At 26.5% G+C, this 18475-nt stretch overlaps 1 protein-coding gene across 2 annotated transcripts in view; it reads left to right on the top strand.

The window, feature by feature from the left end:
* The window catches only part of LOC105362607 (lipase 3-like), a 14496-nt gene extending 2726 nt beyond the window's left edge, over positions 1-11770 (top strand). Inside the window, exons 2-9 of one of the 2 annotated variants that reach the window (XM_011500081.1) lie at positions 249-699; positions 5437-5635; positions 5966-6080; positions 7489-7738; positions 9093-9260; positions 9349-9433; positions 10285-10427; positions 11403-11770. In XM_011500081.1, coding sequence (XP_011498383.1) covers positions 508-699; positions 5437-5635; positions 5966-6080; positions 7489-7738; positions 9093-9260; positions 9349-9433; positions 10285-10427; positions 11403-11630 — 1380 coding nt within the window. In that variant the 5' untranslated portion in view covers positions 249-507 and the 3' untranslated portion in view covers positions 11631-11770. Of the gene's footprint in view, positions 1-163; positions 700-5436; positions 5636-5965; positions 6081-7488; positions 7739-9092; positions 9261-9348; positions 9434-10284; positions 10428-11402 lie in introns of those variants that run through there. The other variant, XM_011500080.1, reaches the window with a different exon arrangement.
* The last annotated feature ends 6705 nt before the right edge of the window (positions 11771-18475 follow it).

Genomic DNA, 18475 nt, shown 5'->3' with positions numbered 1-18475 from the left:
GGTGGAGAGGGGGGAGAAGGGGGAGGGGAGAGGGGGGGGGGGGAGGTAGGAGGAGGAGGAGTAGGAGGAGGAGAAGAAGGAGGAGGAGAAAGAAGGATTAAAAAAAAAAACAAAGAAAAAAACAAAGAAAAAAACAAACATAAAAACAAACAAAAACAAAAAAACAAAACAAAAAAAAAATCAGGAAGTCACTATTCGAATGTCGTCGAGTCACCACTTATAACCACATGTACGTACGTATTTTTTAGGCGCTGCGCCGGGAAGAAGGAGAGTACATATATCGATAGCCGATCGAGCGCAGGTATCGGCAGAACTAGTAAAGGAGCGGGCGCGCGATCACGAATGTACATATTCAAGTCGAGCGCGATTGCCGCCACGAGGGGCCACGAGGAGGAATTCAGCGGGGATCGAGGAGGGCTCGTCGCTATGTCTCGGCTCAGCTCGTCCGTATCGTTTTCCATATAAAGTAGCGCCCCTGTGCCCCGGGGTCCCGTCCCTCATTGCGAGATGCGACTGCTGTCGAGGGTCCTGGCCGAGGGTCTTGTGCTTCTCGCGTGTCTAATAAATGCCGCTCGTAGTGTGGAGGAGCCGGTGTTTGGGCTGCGAAGTCGCGCCTTCGTCGCGAGGAGCACGAGGCACTTGATCCTATGGCAGATGCAAGGAGCCGCCAAGCGTCAGCGAGCCAACGTCGAGACTTTCGTGAGTATGCGATATCGTAAGCCTTGAGCGATGGGGCTCTTGAAGCCGCTTACCTCCAACCCTCTCGTTCTCCGTCTTAACTGTCTCTTTGTCATTGGGACGTGGCTGTGCGTGGGATATGATGGGGGCGCCCGGGCCGTACTGGTGGACCATTGCCGGCCGCACAATGGCTGTCGTTTAAATAAGCAAAATCGTTTCGCGAATGTCCACGACTGTCAGTACTAAGCGTGCGTAGTCGTTATCGGGCAGCCGCCACATTACCATACAAGCACGAAACAGTCAACGATTGGATGTCGAGGACGTTTAATATGCTTTAGCCGGACAGCGGCTCGTGTCGTGTTGGGTTCCGATTTATGAGAGTGAAAAATGTTAGAGACGCTGTCAATACTCGAATACTTTACGGAATTATAAAAACGTTATTCGACGCAGAGTTTTCGCGGATCCGAGATGCCTAAGCCACTTTAAACACTACTAATTATTATTATTCGCCTCGTATGAATAATAATAATAGCAGTAGTAGCAGTAATAGCAGCAGCAGCAGCAGCAGCAGCAGCAGCAGCAGCAGCAGCAGTAGCAGCAGCAGTAGCAGCAGCAGTAGCAGCAGCAGTAGCAGCAGCAGTAGCAGCAGCAGTAGCAGCAGCAGTAGCAGCAGCAGTAGCAGCAGCAGTAGCAGCAGCAGTAGCAGCAGCAGTAGCAGCAGCAGTAGCAGCAGCAGTAGCAGCAGCAGTAGCAGCAGCAGTAGCAGCAGCAGTAGCAGCAGCAGTAGCAGCAGCAGTAGCAGCAGCAGTAGCAGCAGCAGTAGCAGCAGCAGTAGCAGCAGCAGTAGCAGCAGCAGTAGCAGCAGCAGTAGCAGCAGCAGTAGCAGCAGCAGTAGCAGCAGCAGTAGCAGCAGCAGTAGCAGCAGCAGTAGCAGCAGCAGTAGCAGCAGCAGTAGCAGCAGCAGTAGCAGCAGCAGTAGCAGCAGCAGTAGCAGCAGCAGTAGCAGCAGCAGTAGCAGCAGCAGTAGCAGCAGCAGTAGCAGCAGCAGTAGCAGCAGCAGTAGCAGCAGCAGTAGCAGCAGCAGTAGCAGCAGCAGTAGCAGCAGCAGTAGCAGCAGCAGTAGCAGCAGCAGTAGCAGCAGCAGTAGCAGCAGCAGTAGCAGCAGCAGTAGCAGCAGCAGTAGCAGCAGCAGTAGCAGCAGCAGTAGCAGCAACAGTAGCAGCAGCAGTAGCAGCAGCAGGAGCAACAGCAGCAGCAGTAGCATTAGCTGCGGCAGCGTAAACAATAACAACAACAACAACAACAACAATAATAATAGCAACGACACAACGACACGACAACAATAACAATAATCATAAAATCATTAAATAATTGTCGGGTCATATCATAAAACATTAGTGTAATGATAGTACTCGGTAATGTCGCTATTAAATAAACGAGACGTGCAGTGGGATAATAACGTGTGAATTTTTCATTTAAATCTTTATTATCCGATATAATTATTTTAATTGCGTTCAAAACTTTAATTGCGTAAAAAATAAATATTAAACAGTAAAGACTCGAGTACTGCTGGGAGAAAAATTCTAAAAGTGAATAGTAATATATATATATATATATATATATATATATATACAAAGTTTGAAAATTGAAAAAATGAGGAGCAAAGAAGGGGAAATTTAAAACAATCTTTCAATTGGTTAATAATTATTAATGACATATATCTCTTAAGCATTGGAGTTATCAGTATACGAGCATCATTCTCTTTATTTTCTTACTCTTTTTTACTCGTATCTTAATAGTTAAAAAAACAAAATGAAGAGAAAAACAAGGAAAAACAACAAAAATGCATAATTAGTATTCCGATAATTAGTAATGATATTTTTTTCTATTGTTTGTTTGTTTGTTTTTTGTTTTACTATAATGAAACGTCGAGGATTCTGGATTTCTCGGTGAGATTGTTAGAAATTTAACAAAATTTATTACCTTACACTTATCGATTACTAATTATTAGTTGGAGTGTGCAATGGGCAAATTTGTGCAAACAAGTCATAAGTTGTATTTAATTTTTGCCTAACAAATGCTTGATTCTCTCACTATTCATACTTTAGAAAAGCTAAATCTTTATGTATTAAGCTAAAAAGTAGGACTTTAACTTTCCACTTTAATTTCTTAGCGAAAGTGAACGGAAGCATTTTTTCGACAACGAAAACTATGAGAGAAAATATCAAATATTTTCATCTTATCAAGCGCGTCCTGGTTTCCTGATTTAATGACGAATGAAATCGAAAAGGCTTTCAGATTAAAATACGCGCGCATTAGTCAAAGCAGTCGTTTAAAGCCTTTGATTTAACTGTAAAAATTTGCTTTTCACTCATCAATGAGAAAAATGTAATCGACCGTAGAGAGGAATTTTAGCTTATGTGCTGTTTTCGAGATGTCGCAAAACCAATTGGATTTTCAATCTGATTCTCATTATTTTTCATTTCTTTTCATCTTAAAAGCCGTTCGTTTCACCGTATCTTGCAAAATGCACCACGAGATAAATTGTTCATTAATTGAATAATTATTAGTAGCTTTAATGATCGACGTAATATCGAAATCAAAGCATCGCCTTCGATAAGACCTTACACGTGGAGCAATCAAATTCGGTTCATGTATTATGAAATTGAAAGTAGCTAATGTATAAACTTGATGTACATTATGTAGTATGTAGTGTAGCATTATGATTTTGCAATTTCCTGCTCGCGCTATTTCTGCATGTGTATTAACTTTTCCAGTTATTGATGGGAGGAGCTTTTTGAAACTTTCGTCAGGGAGATGAAAAATAAATTGTGATATAAGAATGTTTAAAAACTAAAATCGTTAAATATTGACAGGTTGATCCATTGAATTACATAATTCAAGGTTGGTAAAATTTTTCTTTTATTTCCATTGAACGATCGTCGTGTCTGTCGTGACGATTGCATTTTTCTCTATTTTGACGCACTGCTTTCCTTTAAGACTGTTTAAAAGAATTTTCATTTGCCGCTATTATAAATATATCGAAGCTTTTAATAATATGAAATTTTAGAAACTTTTCTACTTAGATGAGTTAATAATTGCATTATTAAACTATGCGTACTATTGAAGTAAATTTTTCAATATAAAATTTCAAAAATAATTCATCAAAGTTAAAATTTCAAATAATTTAAAGTAAAATCCAGTTTATTATTCATCGGAAAATTATAATTTTATTCGTCCCAGATTTTATTCAAACATTTTTCTATCCTTATCCATATCTATAAATAACGCGTGTACATTAAAATTTTTGCATAAAATTATATATCTCACGGACGTATATTAAAATCCGCTTCATCTTAAAATATCTTAGATTTACTTTACATAAAATACTTAGATCTATTCAAAAATCATAAAATCATTTGAATAAAAAACTTTCTAAACTAAATATTGTGTATACTAATATCAGATTATATGATATTTATATGAAATTGTACCATACCACTAACCTTGAATTCTTCATACACAATTTTATGGTTTATTTAATTTGGTCTTTTTATATTTTCCGGTCTAAAAGTAATAATTTTGTGTTTATTAATATTTACGTGTATTATGAGGTAACCGAAGAAGAAAGAAAATTCGTTATATAAGATATGTACAATAATTTTGATATATTTAATACTTGGAATTAGTTGATTTCTGCGAATTTGCCGTAATTTCAATAAAAAATTTTACATAAAATAAAATAAATAATTACCATACCAATGTTTGTTCGTTTGTAAAGTGATGTAAATATTTTCCAATAGAAAATTTGAATACAAAATTTAATAATACAGTTGTAACTTTGTATTTATAACGATAAAACATGACGATTGAGCTTTAAGAAATTTTCGAATAATACATAATAATACTTAAATATATAAAAGTAAATTTTCTATAATACCGAATTATAATTAATGTGTAATATAAGAAGTATATACGAAGTTTTATTTCTAAAAGATTTTAAATAATTATGATTTCATGATTTACCTTTTCGGATTTACATAATATTGAATTGTTAATAATAATAATAATAATTTTAAAAAAATTTATGTTTATTTACATAGTTATATATTCAATATTTTTAAATATTTTCTTTTATAAACGTATTTTTTTATAGACGTATGATCGTATGACAAAGATAATAGAAATAATTCTTAATACGACAAATCAGCAGTTAAATCTTAAGACTCGAGTCTTTACAAACTAAAACGTTCGAATATTGATTTACAAAACAATTTAATGATATAATTGATACATAGATATATCAATTATATCTTCGTTAACGGTATGGGAAATCGTTTGCTTCAGCCATTATCCTCAATTCTATAACATCATTATATCCTTTGAATAACCTAATTTAATTAATTTTATATTTATTATTTTTTATAGCTTAACATTCATTGTTTATAATATACTATGTACCTGTGATATTATCATCTTTTTTATGTTTTAAACGAATTGATTTAACGTTGATTAAAATTGTTAAAATTCATTGTAAAGCATTTTTATCTTAATCGATAAGTTTCTGTTTTACATGTGACTTTCAAGGAACATTAACGAATTACAATGTGCACTCAATTAATAATTTTACACCGTTAAAATGTACATAAATTTCTGACCATTAAGTTGATTATTTTTAGACGTCAGCATGGTCTTACATAATTTTCTTAATTAACGATATGTTTACGTATCATATAAAAATATAAAAAGTTATTCTAGGTTGATCTAGTGAGAGCTACGGGCTACCAAGCCGAGGAACACGACATATCGACCGAAGATGGTTACATTTTGAAGCTTCATCGCATGCCTGGTAGTCCCAAATCCCCCGTAGGTCCCAAAAAGCCTGTAGTTCTCTTCATACACGGCCTCTTAGCTGCTTCGGACATTTGGGTGCTTCGTGGACCGGATGAAGATTTAGGTAGATTTTCATTTGTCCTACGTTGACTTTTTCTTAATTGGGCAACGTATTTCACTGCTCTGCCATGCAGCGCATAAAATTATGCATTTATTTACATTCTTCCGGTCGATTGTTATTGACAATTAACATTATTCATTAATAGCTGAATTATATATATATATATATATATATTTGACATAAATGAACATGAATTACTGATTTAAGCATGATTTGAGAAAACGAGATTGCAAATAATTTTACGTAAATCCAAATTAAAGTAAATTTTTCGTTGAAATTTCACAATTATATAGCCGAGAATAATGTACTTATTGTATTTTAATTATTATTTAGCTTATTTATTGGTGGATGCTGGTTATGATGTCTGGTTAATGAATATGAGGGGAAATTTCTATGCACGACGACATAAAAATCTAAAACCGAAAGAGGAGAAATTTTGGCGTTTCAGGTAATTTAACAGCAAAATTTATGAACACCTAGAGCACTTTTCTCATTATTATTATAATAATTAAATAAGTTATAAATGGCAAATTATGAAAACGTTTTCGTATTCAATATTATAGTTCATATATTATCATATAGATGTACGTAAAAGTAAATTATATTTGTGAATTATTATTTAATAATCAACAAATATTTAAATTATTTATAATGAGATCGTTAGTATATTATTTACTAAATGAGTATAAGAACTTATTGTTACAGCTGCGTAATTTTATTGTCATGAATAATATAAAAGGCAAAATGTTTAACAATTATCGCAAAACATTTAAAGAGCAAAAATTTATTTATTTTCATAAATATTTATAAACATTGTTTCTCTATAATTTATATATATATATATATATATATATATATATATAATATAATTATTGACTTGTATAATTACTTTTGTTTTTATTAGAATATTTATTCGAACACATTGGCTTTCAATATTATTTATAATTATATTTTCAAAATTTACAAATAAATAATATTATAGTCAAGTGGAAATTGGCATAGAAATTCCTTTCTACACAGACTCAAGTAGATAACGAATTCATTAAATATTACAATAGTATCGGAAGAAAATTAATTATACCGTAGTTAAATAACGTTCTAGCAATAGAAAATACTATGAAATAGAAGAAATACTATTTAAAATCGAATAAATAATGAAAATTAAGATTATTCATAGATTTGATTTATCTGAAGGGGCTCGTATTGTTTAAAGAATTTACTTCACGTAATATGCATTCGAATAATATCTTGCTGATAATATTTAATCACTTTTTTGTAAATAATGAAAATAATATAAACCAGTACAATGAAATTTAAAATAATATATATGTTGCGTCGATTGAGCAGATTCATTTTCATCACTGACGGATGAATCTATGCTGACATAACATATATCATATTGATTTGTTCCACCAGTACACATTAACAACATTTGAAACTTTTCTATCATTTTAATTTGCGTCAATTGGTTTGCTAAATAAATATAAATTCACAAATTAATAATGAATTAAATAAACAATAATTATATGTATATTATTTATATCATACATGTTATGTGATTTTTCAACAGAAATATCCTTCAAGTTATCTAAATAATTTACTTTCAATTGTTTTCTTTATAATACTTTAGTTTTCAAATATTTGAATCTTTTGTAATTTATGCCATTTTAGAGGAGCGTCCAATAAAATATCCATAGATTTATTCTCAATTATATTATGAATCATATAGTATGCTACTAATTACTATAATTATACGATAGAGCGAGTCGTTTGAAATGATTTGATCGGCGATGAATTTCCAATTATTAACAAATATTATTCATTAATATTGAAAATCACGATTTTTGTGTATGAAGCTGGCACGAATCGGGATTGTTTGACACTGCATCGTCTATTGATTATATTCTAAATGTCGCCGGGCAGAAGAAATTATCAATAATCGGACACTCTATGGGATCTACGATCAGTCTTGTATTGCTCTCAATGAAGCCAGAGTATAACGAAAAAATTAATGGGATGCTTTTCTTTGCGCCAATTTCAATTTTCACGCATGTCTTACCGGGACCACTTAGTACAATTGCTGTACGCTATGGTAAACAACTACAGGTGAGTTACTTACTATTTAAGCTCTTCCATCGATACTTTAACATTTGGATAAAAAAAAAAAAAAATTGCAAAATTTTTATAAACAGATTTCTTTTAATTTACATGTAATAATTAGTAAACTCGTATATTGTATCTGAATATATAAGGAATATTAGGAACGATGGATTGATGTTAATTTGAAAATTAAATTGCAAATAATTGCATCGAAATGTCGTTAAACGCGGTTTATATTTCTCAAAAATTATATTAAAATATTGGATTGCACGTTTGTTATTTTCTTAATTAAAATCTCTCAAACTACGCTAGTTGAATATTAGATTGATTTTATTGGCTTTGGGCTAAGAAATTACTATGACACGCACAAGAGGAAAGTGACCATTAACTTGATAGTTATTCATGTGCATCTTTATAAAAAATTTATAGTACTATCAGATTATTTTTAAATAAACATAGATACTTAACGTAAATGAAATGTCATCATCGTAATTCTACTTCATAAGATGGATTTATACAAATTTTATTGAAACTATTTCCTATCTTTTTTATTAAATACATATTAAAAATATATGCTTAACATACTTTTACAGTTATTTTAGAAATTACATATCAAAAAAACTTTTTTACTATTTTTACTTCGTATATTTACATTGTTAACCATCTGTAATAAAATTTAACAATTTTCTTCTGATTAATATTTTCTTAAGCTCATAAAATTCTTTAGCTTAGTTTTATAACATATTAGTATATGATATTTTTACACTTTTTTTCTTTTTCTTTTTTTCTTCTTTTTTTTCTTCTTTTTTTTCTTCAATATTTATACGTAAAAATTTTATACGTAATAAAGATTATGTACAAAAAATATCCTATAAAATTGCAATTTTAATGAATTAATTTTTTTACTAACCTATTTCATATGTGAGTTTTAAAAAGAATTAAATATTTAACTGTAAACGTAAAAATTAATAAATATTTTGTTATTTATGTGTACGATATATCTTTTTAACGAATGTTTTAAGCAAGGGTTTGAAATTTTGCATATATTTGATTTACGTAATAGCAAATATTAATTGTAATTTGTAGCTATTAAGTTTATTGGTAAGTATATCGCTAATTATTTATATTATTTCGTAGTTAAACTTTATTAGAAAACGATCAGTGGTTGTTAAAAAAATATCAATAATAGCTCAATTAAAACAATGTATAAAAATATTTTATTTTTGAACATAAATATTAATGGTAATAAAATTAATTAATCAACAATATAAATATACACAAAAATCTATATTTCCAACATATTATTATTCCGTCTTAAGTAATTATAAAAAATAAATTCTAAGTAAGTGTAAAATTTCAGAAAACATTAAAAACATTAGGAGTTAATGAAATAATGCCTCGCAATTCCAATTTAATTGGCATATACACGACATTCTGTCAAGCACCGCATATTGAATTGTTATGTCAAAAACTAATGTTTAACATGGCTGGATTATTACGATCTAGTCGATTTGATGCATTCGATGAAGTAAGTGATTTATATAAATTAAAACAATTATGTATTTAGCAATTAATACATTATAGTCAATATTCACCTTTACATATTCATTTAATAGGCTATGTTCTATAAAATGATGCACCATTATCCTCAAGGTTCATCGGTTGATACGATTCTTCATTATAGGCAAATTATGATTAGTGGTAATTATTAATATTTATTTATTATGCCTATTTTTAACGACGTGTATTTTTATGTCGTCTTCGTCTTACTTCTCTATATACATTAGGATAAGTGTCCATAAAAAAAAAAAAAAAAAAAAAAAAAAAAAAAAACATTTACAATTTCAAATCAGTTAATTATATATAATGCACGTGTTAATTATTATATTAGTTGTAATGTTCAACACTATTATTATAACAAAAATTTATGTGTTTCGTTATACTTGCCGTTATAAATAATAATTGAGAATTTTATGATGATATTTATTTAAGAAAAATTTACTATATTAAGAAAATTGTTCTTCTTCTTAGATTACGTTATTATAAATGATATTATATTTTTAAATGTATTTATAATTAAATCGACTACATGATTTTTATATCATAAATTTCATTTAGATTCGATTTAATAAGACAATATTAAATAATTGTACTGTTTCTTTTAAATTCTAACGTAATGACTCAAAAGTGTGTAATTTAAGGAAAAGACGAGTCGACATAAGCAATTTTAGATTTTTATAAATCCCTTATAAATATACAGTTATTATGAATAATATGAATCAATATATTTAACAGAATATTCTCCTGGTTTTGTTAAAAAAAAAAATACAAAACATATAAATATAACAATATAACATTACTATATAAATTAAATATATAAATTAACATTAGTGAATAGTTTATAAATTATAAGTTTATAAATAAAAAAAACCTGATTTTTTTCTCAAGAGGATCTGATAATGTGTTTGTTGTTTTTTTTTTAATTTTTCGCGATTTGAATGAAATGATGAAAATACATATAAGAAAGAAAATAAAAATGAAATTACTTTTAGGAAAGTTTCGACAGTATGACTTTGGACCAGATGTAAATTACATTTATTACAAGAATGTGACACCTCCTGAATATCCTTTAGAAAGGATAACGGTTCCGACTGTTTTATATTATGGAATGAATGATGCATACACGACAAAAGAGGTAAAACAAACCGGTTATTTTTTCTCAATTTAGTTCATTCACACTTTTTTTAGAATAAATGTAAATTTATATTATCGTATGATTCAATATTCAAGATATTTTGAGAAATCGAAAATTGAATATATTAAGAATATTTGTTATTTTTAATATGATGAATCGAAAGTACTACTTATAATATTCGATTAATAAATAATAACGATTAGATGAATATATGAATATGAACTCCAACCTAAATTGGGAAAAAGACATAAGCTAAACTAAAGAATTTGTATTTTAGTAGATAGAATTTTTATTTGCAATTTGGTAAAAAAAAAAAAAAAAAAAAAAAAAAAAAAAAAAAAAATTCTAATGATGTGTGGATACCATTAACCAATATTTAAATGAAATAATTTCAAAAGTTGAAAATATTTTCATCGTACGATATAAGCTAGTTTGATTCGTTTTATTATCTCCGTAAGAAACTTTCAATATACATTTAGTTTGACTTTTCTTTATCTTTTTATTTATTTTTTGTTATTGTTGTTGTTTGATTTTCTCAATAATGAGCTGATAATTTCAAAGAAATTATTATAAATATTATAAACAAGTATAAAATACAATTGTATTTGTAACAAGTTAATTATTATTTGTTAATGAAATCATAATAATCTTTAGTAAAATAAGTTAAAAGCTTTTGTAAAACTGGTAATTGACATTTCACGAATTGTACGATAAATACATTTGCTTTCAAAATTTAACATTTAATATATGAAAATCTGACAAGGATTTTTTTCAAGGGAATTAGTTATAAATTTTCGACAATTATCTACATTGTCTTTAACCGTAACGTTCTTAATTTTTCAATTTATTCGCTTAACGCTCGATCGAAAGTAAATTTCAAGTCCAAAATAACATTAACATTAATTTGAATATATTATATATGCCTATTTAACAAGAATCAACATTGTTTTTTAAAAGTTCATAATTCGTTCACAGGACGTGGAAGCCCTGATGGCGAAATTACCAAACGCCGAAATTCGAGAGATTCAGCACGAGCGCTTTAGTCACCTTGACTTTATATTTTCAAATTTTGCGAAAAGCGTCCTCTATGAGGATTCGATTCGCATGCTCGATCAATTCCGTAATGATGACGATCCAAGCGAACAGACGCTCGAGCAGGCGATTGAGCATGCAAAACTAGCGCCATCCACCGTCACAGTGTAAAATGGTTCAATGCTTTTTTAAAAAATGATTCTGTTATAGTTAATATCCTACTGTGGGTATTTATTTGATTATGGCGATTATAATACTAAAAAGTATTGTGTCTGCACACTAATTGATTGCCATGAACATTTTACCTTACTTAAGGCATAACTGTACATTGTTTTTTTTTTTTTTTTTTTTTTTTACCAAATTGCATAGTGCGCATTAATTTACAATTTTAAAAACTATTCTTACTTTTAACAATTTGTGAATATTAATCATCCTAATTTATAATTAAAGAAATCACGAAGGATTGCGAAATGTTTAAGTTTAAATTATAGTAAACCAAATACATAGTCTAATTATAAGTATTAGTTGCATTACTATACGTGATTTACTGACTGTAAAGTTAAGAAATAATTTTTCAAATTACTTTTCAAACAAAAGATTGATGAAAACATTTATGTTTATATGCGAAGTGGTAAACTTTCTATTTTCAAACAATAATTTAAATATCACTCGACAATTAATATAAAAGTTTTTTCAATTTATCGATCATTCCATGACAATTTATTTTGAACAGTTTCCATCATACCAGTCAAGATAAGATATATTTTATTTTAAATGAGAATCTCAGATAATGAATATACTATTGAAATCTTTGAAATACAGTGTTTAATAGAAATTTTTTTAATATTACCATACTTATAAATATATATAAATATAGAACTTAAATTCATATATTTGTATATATATGAACGTGCATGCACACATGCACATTAAAAAAAATGCGCCTACGCACATGTGTATACACACACGCGCGCGCGCGCGCGCACACACACACACACATATATAGACAAAATTAAGGAATTTCTTTTATAGATAAGTGAAATAATATCATTAAGTTAATTATATTTCTTAAATAAAATAATTTATCAAATAGAATTTATATTTGAGTTTTAACGAATTAGAAATTTTTAATTATTTATAAAGGAAAATTATTTTTTCTACAAATAATAACTTATTCAATTATACTTTAGACGTGAATTTATTTTTAGTTTTTTATTTTAAAAATTATTCAATACAAACATGTAGTGTAAATGAATTAAAAACTAATTTTCATTTTCTTTTCATTTTTTTTTTTTTTTTTTTTTTTTTTTTTTTTTTTTTTTTTTTTTTTTGTACATCACAGAAATAGAGAGTAAATCTACAATTGTAAAGGTTTTGGAAATATAAAAAATAGCAAAAAGGAAATTCCAGCTTTGTAAAAATATGATTTATTGACAATATCAATCACTTACTAATTATTAAATGAATATAAAGTTAAATAATTTTATTGAATTTCTCAACAAACATTGGGAATAAATATATACTTCATAATTAATGTTGAAAACAAAAATAATATTAATAAAACATTTTTCTGTATTAAAAATTGTTAGAAAAATTAATATGAATATATTGTCCTCTGTATATATTTTTAAGATCGTATGTTTGTAAATGAATTGTTCGAATTACTTATTAATTAAAATAGCTATATATATATATATATATATATATATGAAAGTATATTCTTCAATGTAACAAAAAATATCATTTATATAATTATATTTAAAAATATAGTATCAACCGTTTCAAATTTATATCTATGAAATTATGTCATTAAGAACTTTAAAATCGTGTTAATAAATTTGATACGAGTTCCTTTATCTTATTCTACATAAATAATTAAACATATTTAACAATGAATTAGTGATTGGAATATATTATATTATAAATGTAAATAGGTAAAATAGAATCGAAAATTTATTTTTGACCTAGTTATTCTACAGTATTTTATATAATAAATGTCGCTACATCTTTATGAAATGAAAAAAAATTTATTCCAACAGGCATAAATCAGTTCAATTTTATTCTATTCCAACCGAATTTTCCATTAAATATATAAAGAAAATATTCTAATAAATTCTCAAGCTAAGTCACGCCATACATTTAGAATAGTTACAATTTTGCCTTGCGATTTATAAAAATCGCACTAGTCATTTGCATATACGCAAAGATAAATTTTACTTACTTGGTAGTGCGTTCACTTGGTACATATTATAATATATATATATATATAAACAACGAACTATTGGCGCATTAGTCGTAATAGAGTAAGTAACGTAAAGTTCATACACGATGTTTCCAGCTGTTACATGTTATTATCCTTACATTTATTATTGTACAAAGTATGTCAATTTGTTATTATTAATACCTTGTGTAAATCATCATTTATTTTCTAACAATAATATGTTGAACTACTTATTAATAAAAATTTTCAATATTTAATAAGCAATTTTTGAAATTTAAATAAATCATTTATCTGCTTAAATAAAATGATATAAAATGTCATCATTATCATGTGAAATGAACATTTAGATAATATTTTTTTTATTTAATTACTTGACATTCCATGAATGTTAAGGCACTGTTATTCATCTTTTTCCTTTTTTTTTATTCATACGAGATAAAGTATATATTTTAGAAACATTTCTTATCCTTTGATTGCATTATTTATCTATATTATAAGCAATAAAATATAATCTATATTTTTCTACAAGTAGTATTTAAAAGTACTATAATCGATGGATTATAATAATATGTCATAAATTCCAATAAAAATTTCAAATATTTAAAATAGCTTAGAATGAATTTATTTCAAATTTGAACAATTTAATTTTATTTGTGTTTCATCTATTTTTAATGAATCAAAAAAGTTCCAAAAAAAAAAAAAAAAAATTTGAATAATTAGAAAAATATGCCACCCATATATTTAATGTAATTTTGAACATTATTGAATAAAAGTATTGATAATTAATTAACATTAATATCCGTAAGATAATATTAATCTTAACAAGCTATTAATAATACTATAATATATATATATATATATATATATATATATATATACAATTAAAGGTGAATTGACACATCGAAGTTGTGAATTTGTAAATCATAAATGTATTTTAGATTTTTAACATTGAAGTGTGGTATTTATCTAATACGTACTATTTATTTATAAATATAAATAATACTTATAGTTGTGCAAGTATTTTTATTGTAAATATTTATATATATATATGCGTAATGTACTCAGAATAATTGATTATCATCTACTTTTTAAATTAAATCAAATTTATAAAATATGAAGATAAACCGAAATATTTGATTTATTATTATAGCTATGTTTATACTATCGGAAATTACTTATACTCGGTACATATAATTTTAATGTAGTCATTGCGATATTCTCATTGATTGTTTTATATATTTTCTTTACAACACAATTTGACGTTATTATTATATATATATATATATATATATATATATATATATGTAGCGATAGTCAGACATTAATATTCATTTTTCCTCATTCTATCTCATTATTTCCAATATAAATGTTTGATATAATTAAATTTTGTTACTTTGTATTTTTAATAATAAATACAATATATTGCTTCTCAAATTTCATAACTTTATGTAACAGTCATTCCTTGTAGATAAATTAATTATTTTTTAAATATGTATGGAAATTATTATTAAAACTTATTGAACAAAATTATTTTAATTAAGAGTGGCTTCTATTTATTGTATATATTTTATAAAATCACCTAATAACTTATTATCCGGGTAAATTTTATATGCTTGTACAAAAATAAGAATTAAATGTTATCAAATGTATAGTACCGTGAGAAAGTGATAAACTAATTTTTCTTGCATTACTTAAAAATTGAAACGAATTCATTTGAATAATTTTAAATTTACTTGAAAAAAAAAACTAGAAATTCAATAAAATAAGATAACTCCTTCATGAAATATATAAGATTGTTTAAATTAATATATTTTCTTAAAAAGAAAATTAATTATTATTTATCGGTGAAGTAATTATTTATAAACATTTTTTATTTCTGCAAATGATATTATGAAACTTATAATACTTCGTAACGATAACCCACAATTAAATATAATCAACGTACCATTTATATGCAACCAGCATGTTTAATTTATTTATTGTTAGTAATATGATAATGTATTTTGTATCACAAATACAATAAAGAAAATTTTCCAATGTACGGAACAATCATTTTATATAAATCCTAATTTTTAATTAAAATGCATGAAATTTTGTAAGAAATTTATGCACAACGACGTTATTAATCAAAATTTTCTTAATTTTTTAATTCAAGCTTAACTGATTTATTTGCCTGAAGTGAACGTTAATATTTATAAATATTTATTCTAAAATAGTTTTTAAGTCCATATGATGCGGGATAAAACACGTTAGTACATAATTCTTGCATTGCGATTAAAAAAAATGAAATACATATGTCAATAAATAAATTTAAATGAAAAATATTGTAATATGAAATATTAGAATGAATTAACTAATTTTATTTTAAATAAAATGGATAAAATTAAATAAATAAATAAAATGAAATGAATTCATTAATTATAAAGTTTGACTATAATAAGATATAAATTAAATATGTATTTGAAGGACGATAATTATGAAGGAAATTAACAAGAAAATTCAATTGAGAATGTAAACATATTTTTAATGACGTATATTATAAATGTGAAAAAGTAATGGAAATAGTTAATTGTCATTTGTAATTATTGACATTAATTTATATTTCAATTATATTTTGATTTCATACTGTTTTTAAATTAAATTTCAATTATTAGTTAACATTGTATTTGTTTAATTAAGTTTATGCATGTGTTATCAAGAGCAATATGTACAAAGCAGAAATATAATTCTATATAATTAGTGGAAGCTACATTAATAAAATTTTTTACACATTGTATATATATATATATATATATATATATATATATATATATATATATATATATATATTATGAATGATTATTTTAATAAATAATATAAAAAATTTAATAGGATGTTTATAAATTTTAACATTGAAAATTCTAAATTGTGCAATTTTTTTTTTTTTTTTTTTTTTTTGTTAAAAAATTTATGTAGGAATAATATTAATTCTTTTTAATTATCTTTTAGCTTCAATAAGATGTTTATTATGTCTTTTTCTAACGATAAAACTTGTATAGTTTATATTCTATGTGGCTATTAATATATTTGTTAATCAAGATATTTATTTCTCTTTTTACAATTTAACACGTAAACCACATAAAAAAAACCATTTTTAATTTTTAATCAAAAGAATAACAGCATTCTAATTTGTTAATTAAGTGTTTCATTGCGCGCCTTAACAGTGGATTGTGAAAATAAATTGAAGTCTAAAAAAATATCCTAGTTTCACTGAAACTACTCAGTGCCATTCGACAATATAAACATGAAATTGAAGAGGAAAACAATTTGGCGCGGAGTAAGTGTAATTATTCGTAAGTGGCAGGTATTCATCACCATTAGCAATTAAATCATTTCAATGCTTATTATCGTGCATCATTGTTGTATATTAGGCAATCGATCTTGTACACTTTCGAAGTTAACCAATAAGGAGGAAACTCGAGGCAACGACCTTGTTACGAGCAACTGCTTATTGAAAGTTTACCGCCATTGCATATCCTATTGTGTCGAAAATATATTCAATCTGATACAGATGGTATGAGTCGTTTTAATCTACAATCGATGTAATTACATATACGTAGGTATTTTGCTATGTTAAACTTACGAGGGGACATTTGGTAGTATAAATTTAATAGATATTTACCAATTGGTTGGTAAATGGTAAGCTGGCAATTTAAATTTTTCAAATTGACGGATCATAAATGATTTTTCATTTAAGTCTTTCATTACATAGTGGAATGGATATTTCATCTATTCCTTTTTACTTTTAGAGTAACATAACTTTTTAATATTTCGCCAAATAGAACGATGGTCTACGTAATTGGAAAATTTTCAAATAAAGTAATTTCCTCCGACTACGTGATTATGTTGAGTTTTTATCACCGGCAAAGTTCTATAGAAATCATTTTTTTTTTTTTTTTTTTTTTTTTTTTTTTTTTTTTTTATAATTAAAACATAATTGTCACATATTGTATTTCAACATTATATTCAGCTCAAATATTATATTGGACTACTCGTGTCACTTACTTATATATTTCTCAAGACATAATTAGAAAAAAGAGTTTACGAGCTTCCCATAAATTTATCCAACAAAGCAGAAAGTCTGAGAACTTTAAATATTGTTTTAATATTATGTTTAATATTAATTTTTATATGCACATTCTATTATGCGTAAAATATTTTGTAAAATTAACATATTCTGTATATTATTATAATTATTTGTATATCGTAAATTCATTGAATGTCGAGAAAATCTATTGTTCAAATATTTAAGTTAGTAATATATATCGAGGGTATTTTATAAAATTGAATTATGAATGTCCGTTTATATGCATGTTAATGTTAATTTCATTATTGTAAGAAACTCATACACATCTACATTTTGTATCCATCTACAGATATATATATATATATGTATATATATAGGCATATGGATACCGATATCCCATTTATAATAATATTTGTATAAATATAACGTTAGTACAAATGGATATTTATAATCAAATTTTGTAAACAATCTCCAATTTACATTACTATCTTAAATATTTGAATAATACATTTGAATAATCAATATTCAATATATTTTTATAATATATTTATCTATTTATTTATTTATTTAACTATCTATTCACGTGTATTGTAGATGCTAGTAAACATTTAGATTGGTATATATAGGTATACATAAGCATAATAAATTTCATAAGCATTTAAAGAAGATAAATGTGCCAATAAAAATTAATATAGCGCTTCAAAAAAAATTATTATTTATGCATACAAA

Source organism: Ceratosolen solmsi, unplaced genomic scaffold, assembly GCF_000503995.2.
Source record: "Ceratosolen solmsi marchali unplaced genomic scaffold, CerSol_1.0 scaffold41, whole genome shotgun sequence".
Lineage (NCBI taxonomy): Eukaryota > Metazoa > Arthropoda > Insecta > Hymenoptera > Agaonidae > Ceratosolen > Ceratosolen solmsi.
The sequence above is the reverse complement of the archived record's forward strand: the minus strand, read 5'-3'. Positions and strand labels throughout refer to the sequence as shown.